General features: G+C 33.7%; 1 protein-coding gene across 1 annotated transcript in view; it reads left to right on the forward strand.

Moving 5' to 3' along the window:
* SLC12A2 (solute carrier family 12 member 2) overlaps positions 1-6,415 on the forward strand; it is a 105,796-nt gene extending 99,381 nt beyond the window's left edge. The window contains exons 25-26 of the mRNA XM_034655729.1: positions 1,807-2,013; positions 3,498-6,415. Coding sequence (XP_034511620.1) covers positions 1,807-2,013; positions 3,498-3,633 — 343 coding nt within the window. The 3' untranslated portion in view covers positions 3,634-6,415. The remainder of the gene's footprint in view (positions 1-1,806; positions 2,014-3,497) is intronic.
* Positions 6,416-6,867: the final 452 nt, after the last annotated feature.

A 6,867-nucleotide genomic window follows, 5' to 3' on the forward strand; every position in this document is an offset into this window, starting at 1 on the left:
AGTCCATAGTCTCTCATGTTTCATTCCCCCTTCTGATTACCCCCCTTTTCTTTATCCCTTTCTTCCCCTACCGATCCTCCTAGTTCTTATGTTCCATAGATGAGAGAAATCATATGATAATTGTCTTTCTCTGCTTGACTTATTTCACTTAGCATTATCTCCTCCAGTGCCGTCCATGTTGCAGCAAAAGTTGAGAAATCATTCTTTTTGATAGCTGAGTAATATTCCATTGTATATATGGACTACATCTTCTTAATCCAGTCATCTGTTGAAGGGCATCTCGGCTCCTTCCACAATTTAGCTATTGTGGACAATGCTGCTATGAACATTGGGGTGCCTATGGCCCTTCTCTTCACTATGTCTGTATCTTTGGGGTAAATACCCAGTAGTGCAATGGCTGGGTCATAGGGTAGCTCAATTTTTAACTTTTTTAAATCATTAGTTCTTTTCTAAATTAAGGGACAGGTATTTTTATTACAGCAAAACTCTTTTAGTTTCTTTTTGTTTACTTATAGTTCTGTGAACTACACTAAATTCCGCTTTTCAAATGGTCCAGGAATGACTTTGTCCTGTTTGATTTCAGACCTACCGGCAGATCAGGTTAAACGAATTATTAAAGGAACATTCAAGTACAGCTAATATCATTGTCATGTAAGTACTTGTCTATACTCAGATTTTCTTGAGCATTCATTTTAGGATCATGCAATTAGGATCAATTTCCATACCAAGTACATACCTATATAAACCCCAGTAATAACTTAACTAGATAGAAGGAAGAAAACACAGACTTTTGTTAATACGCTTTGCTTTAAGCATATGGAGAAATCATTTAAGGCAGGAGGAAAGAAAAGCAAGAATTTAAGTAATTCTTTATCATAATAGTTTATTCTGGAATTTTTCCTTTATCTTTTTTCCCACCTTTTAAAAATTCCTTGGCTTGAAGGACAGTACAGCATAGGCATTAAGCATATGTGAGGTATGAGGGCCTCAAGTTAAAATTTGGACCCTAGGGTGAGGTGTAGGACACGTGGCTAGCTCAGTCAGNTTATACCAACAGGCATAATTTTAATTATTCTCGAATGTTGAATAAATGATGAAGCTAGTGTAAAGAATTAAATAGAAAATAACCAGGTATACTTGGTAAGGTTATGATCAGGGAAGGATTTATTTCCTTTTATAAAATAATATATACCAGGAGCTTTGTATGAGACTTGATACTGAAAAATGTTTTTCACATTCATAGAGGATTAGAATGTTGATGTTTTTTTACTGTCTTTTACCCTATTAAGTATCTGGGGACCTAGAGATTAATTCTGCATCTTAAATGTTCAGTATCTGCCCACTCCTCTCTTCAGAATATTCTAATACCTTTTCTACTACTATTCGTCTTTATATTCATTGGTACTTAAACTAGGAAAGCTTTTGAGTATTTTGAGTAAAGGAGCAATACAATTTGACATATTGCTCAAAAGGATCACGTTAGCTACTGTGATGGAAATGTACGTAGGTTGAGGACGGTGGGCATAGGAGCAGGGGGTAAATACAGAGGGGTGGGTGTGAGCAGTTGAACTTGCAATTCTATTATGTGAATACAGTTCAAAATTTCTTATCAGTTTGAGAAACTAGCAGTTGCTGTTTTCTGAATAAGTTGCCGAAGTGATGGTTACAAATCAGGGTAGGGAAATGAGCATAATAGATGGAAAACACTACTTCTCAAGGTCTAATTTAGCATTGGAGATCTTAGTGTTAAGGAATTCAAATTGAGGTTAATTGTCAGTATTCTGTCTGTTTTTTTTTTTATTAAAGTATTGTAGCTTTTGATGAAATGATTGAGCCATACAGACTTCATGAAGATGACAAAGAACAAGATATTGCAGATAAAATGAAAGAAGATGAACCGTGGCGAATAACAGACAATGAGCTTGAACTCTATAAGACCAAGGTAGCTGTCTCTTCTGCTTTCTTTTCCTTAATATTCCATGGATTTTTTTTTTTAAATAAGGAAATCGTCTTGTAAGTATCAAGAACTGTCGTTTGTTACAGGAGGAACTAGTTGTGTAAATTCAGTCTCCTCTAAGTTGGATCTGTATGTGAACAGTGTGTATAAATCATTAGTTCTTTTTTTTTTTTTAGGATCATGCAATTAGGATCAATTTCCATACCAAGTACATACCTATATAAACCCCAGTAATAACTTAACTAGATAGAAGGAAGAAAACACAGACTTTTGTTAATACGCTTTGCTTTAAGCATATGGAGAAATCATTTAAGGCAGGAGGAAAGAAAAGCAAGAATTTAAGTAATTCTTTATCATAATAGTTTATTCTGGAATTTTTCCTTTATCTTTTTTCCCACCTTTTAAAAATTCCTTGGCTTGAAGGACAGTACAGCATAGGCATTAAGCATATGTGAGGTATGAGGGCCTCAAGTTAAAATTTGGACCCTAGGGTGAGGTGTAGGACACGTGGCTAGCTCAGTCAGTTAGAGCCATTTGACTCTTGGTGTTGGGGTCGTGAGTTCGAACTCCACCTTGGGGCTACGTAGATTGTACTTGAAATAATTAAAAGAAAATAAAATCTTAAAAAAAAGAAAATTTGGACCCCGGCCAACATCCTCCTAGAAGTAATACCACAGAGTTGTCTTGGGGATTAAATTTAAAAAGTGGTTCCTGTCTGAATCTGCAGCCCCATGTTCCCACACATAAACATTACATACAGACGTTTTGTCTTCCATGTGGATATAGATACTATCTGGCTTTTCTTTCACTAAGATTAGCTACATATTACTTGAACCCAAATTTTCTCCATCTTGGAGCTGGGGTCCTTAAATAGGTTAAAAAAAAAAAGTTCAGGCCTCCAAAAATATGGCAAATGATGAAATAAAGTAATACCAAAGGATTGTTATTTTGATTAACAAAAAACAAAACAGGAAATTTCAAGCTTTGCTGCTACTGATCAGGTATCTGTAATGGAATATGTTAAAACCCAGAAATCTAGAGAGAAACACTCTCTGGAGCAGCTGATTACTACTACTATTATCTACAGATACAAATGAAAGCCCAGAAAGACACGAAGAGCTGAGAACTAATATGTAGAATTAATTATGTTTGAATCTCATTTATCCATGTGTGGTTTCTGCTTTCTTAATTTAGGTAGAAACATCCCTTTCTCCCAGAAGAATTCTGTCCTTATTGAAGAAGGGGAAATGGGAGGTTTAATGTTAGATACTAAATGTGTTGCAGTTTATAGAAATACTCATTTCTGTTCTTATTAGATAAATTTTTTAAAAATCTTTTGTTCAAACATGGAAAAGGGGGAATAGTGATATGAGTATAGTGATTGCTACACCATGTTCATAATTTGCCTGCACTCCAAAATAATGTGTAAGCACTGTACTTTTTAGTTACTATTATTCGTGACTCAATATATAATTTTTATTACATTTTATTTTTCTCAGCTTAATGCATTACCTAATTTTCTTTCGCTTTTTGATACCAGGAGTCTGCCAGTTGCCCGGAAAGGTGCTGTGTCTAGTGCTCTCTATATGGCATGGTTAGAAGCTCTTTCGAAGGACCTACCACCAATTCTCCTAGTCCGTGGGAATCATCAGAGTGTCCTTACCTTCTATTCTTAAATGCCCCAGTACAGTGGATAGCCCTCCAGATGGTACTTGAGTGCCTAGTGAAGTCACTGAAATCTTCAAAGACACATTAACATCACAATGGCGAACTGTGACTTTTCTTTCACTTTTTCATTGATTTGAAAGCACACAGGGACGTTGCTTCACTGATATGTGTATGGAGACTTCAGTTTTAGTCAGTTCTGTATTTCAGTCTTAATGAATGATGATGATTCCTCATTGTTGGACTGAGGCTCACGAGAGTAAAGTTTTCCTTTGCTACTTGAATAGCAATAAAAGTGGGTTATTTTGTGATTGATGAAAGGAGTACAAAAAGCCTTTAGCCTTGAGGTGCCTTCTGAAATTAACCAAATTTCATCCATATATCCTCTTTTATAAATTTATAGAATGTCAAATTTTGCCTTTAGCTGTTATTTCGTTTCTAGTCTCTCCCACCTTAAAATGAAATGGACACTGCTTTTCTTCTTCCATTGACCAATTAGTGTTGAGTACTGTATGTTTTCTATTACTTTTATAAAGGTATCTGTTAGATACTAAAGGTGAGAATTAGGGCAAGTTAATAAAAAATGCGAACAAAACAAAACAATACAAACAAAAATCGTAGCCAAAAAGTGACCCCAAGGTTGGGTTTGTCTGGGTATGTATAAAATGTAGATCTAGGGAAAAAAGACCCAATAAACCTTTCTTTTTTTTTAAATCTCTAATTGGCTGTTATTTGTATTTTTATTTGAAATCTTAGAGAAGGTTGAAGATTTATTCAGTACTTCTGTATACCATGCTGAAAAATCCCCTGTTGTCATTCTTTAGACCAAAGTCCTCAAAATGATTTGTATCTATTAGAAGAGAGATCTGTCCTAATTTATAGTTTTCCTCAAATCTTGAGGGACTTTTAAGAAATGCTAAAAGATTTTTCTCAAGGAAAATTAGACAAAGCAATGTCATTAAATAGAATATTTCAATAAACAATATGTGGAATTCCACTATACACATCCTTTATAAATCATTAAACTATTTAGTGTTTCATCAAATGGTTAAATGGACCACTGGTTTCTTTGTGAAATGTTTTTAGGCTTAATTCATTCAATTGTCAAGTACACTTAGTCTTAATTAATATACTCAGGTTTGAACAGATTATTCTGAACATTTAAATTTAATCCATTCTTAATACTTTAAAACTTTTGTGTTAAGAAAAACTGCCAGTTTGTGCTTTTGGAATGTCTGTTTTGACATAGTCTACTAGTACAATTTTGACAGTGCGTACGTACTGTTACTAAAAGCTTTATATACAATTATTAATGTGAAGTTTTCATTTTTATTCAAGGAAGGATTTCCTAAAAACATTTCAAGGGATATATGTCTGCATATCTGTATGTGTGTATGTATGTGTATATGCATACACAGATGCATATGTGTATATATAATGACATTTATGTTGCTGGTTTTTTGCATTTAAAAGTGATCAAGATTCATTCGATTAACATTTTTTGGTTTCAGTAAACATAAGTTCAAAATTAGATTGAAAGAGACAGGTTTCACAGAGAACAGAGGTGATCATTTGAAGTGCATGTAACTTCATACAGTTACTGTTCAGGGAGAAACGGAGAACACACCCTTTACAGTGCTGTTCAGTGAGTTCATTGGTATAACTTTCAGTGGTGAAGACTATATGCAGTTTTTCATGAATCTGGATAGTTAGCGATAAAATCACTACTGTTGTCAATAGTGCAGTATTTTTGCTGCGTGAGCATACACGAAATGAATAGAAAAGTGGGGATCTGATAATAATTTTGAATTTCGAATGTTGAAGTAATTGTTTTTCCAGGTTTTTTTTTTCCCTACATTATAACTCACAGCGTTGTTCCATTTATTGCAGGTTTTGTAGTGTTTTGGAGGAAAGACAGTAGAAATGTCATCTTATTCAGTAAACATACCGTGTTTGAACTTTTTAAATGGATAATAGGGCATGAACTGAGTGCTGCTATTTTGAAATGTGCACAGGTACACTTATTTTTTTTTTTAATTTTTCCCATTCAGGAAACCATCATTGTGATCTGTACTGCAGGAACCAAATGTCATGCATCAAACATATGTGTATAAAGTACATAAAATATATCTAAATATGCATAATGGGGGGGTAATATTGTCTGTGAAATAATGTAAGAAACTTTTCACTTAAAAAAAAATGCATTACTTTCACTTAACACTAGACACCAGGTCAAAATTTTCAAGGTCGTTGTAGTACTCTAATAAAGTTCAGCACTTCTTAGAGATGCTAGCTAGTATTGAAGCTATTCTGGTTTATTTTGTTTATGCTGAATTTGATTATTTTCATGCCAAAAGGTTTTTTTTGAGTTCTAATCATTGGTGATAACTTGGAAATAAATATGAAATGGCATTTGACAGTTTGTTATTCCTATAGGTGAATACTCACTGGGTTTAGAGAGAATGGTGGTGTTAAGCTGATGATTAATGGTTAATTAAATCAGATATTTATTTGTTACATTATTTCATTTGTATTCTAGGTTTCCTTTTACATTCTTTTTGTATGCTTTCTGACATTACATATTTTTAAAAGACTATGGAAATAATTTAAAGATTTGAGCTCTGGTGGATGTTTATCTACTAAGTTTGAAAATGTCATATTTTGATAATACTGTACTATAACTGTCACACAAATGCTTTTCTAATGTTTTAACGTTGAGTATTGCAGTTGCTGCTTTGTACAGAGGTTACTGCAATAAAGGAAGTGGATTCATTAAAACTATTTAATGTCTAACTCTTCTATTTTATCTGTTTTATAAATCTATGGCAACTTTGTGATGTACCCTTATTTATATAACTGTGATTTCACGATGTCTGAGTTTTTTAGTGGCTTTTACCTTTAATATGCATACCTTAGAAGGTTGTTTGAAATTGTGCACTATCCCTAAGCCTTTGAGATAATCACTATTGATATTTGACAGTGTGATTGAACCACAGAAGATGCGCCTCATTTTGATTTTTTTAAGAAGTGATCTTACTTTCCTAATTCTTTTAAAATTATTTTGGGGGCCAAATCATGCATTTAGGAATGAGGAAACTAGACTAAGATGGATCCATAGTCCCTGTCTTTCCTTGAGAAGATTTTTGGCTAAGCTGATTTACGGTTTTATAAAACATTTTCACCTTCTCATTTGAACATGACAGTAAGTGTGTTATATATGCAGGACAGTTACTTTTCTCTTTCTT

The sequence above is a fragment of the Ailuropoda melanoleuca genome, chromosome 3, assembly GCF_002007445.2.
Source record: "Ailuropoda melanoleuca isolate Jingjing chromosome 3, ASM200744v2, whole genome shotgun sequence".
Lineage (NCBI taxonomy): Eukaryota > Metazoa > Chordata > Mammalia > Carnivora > Ursidae > Ailuropoda > Ailuropoda melanoleuca.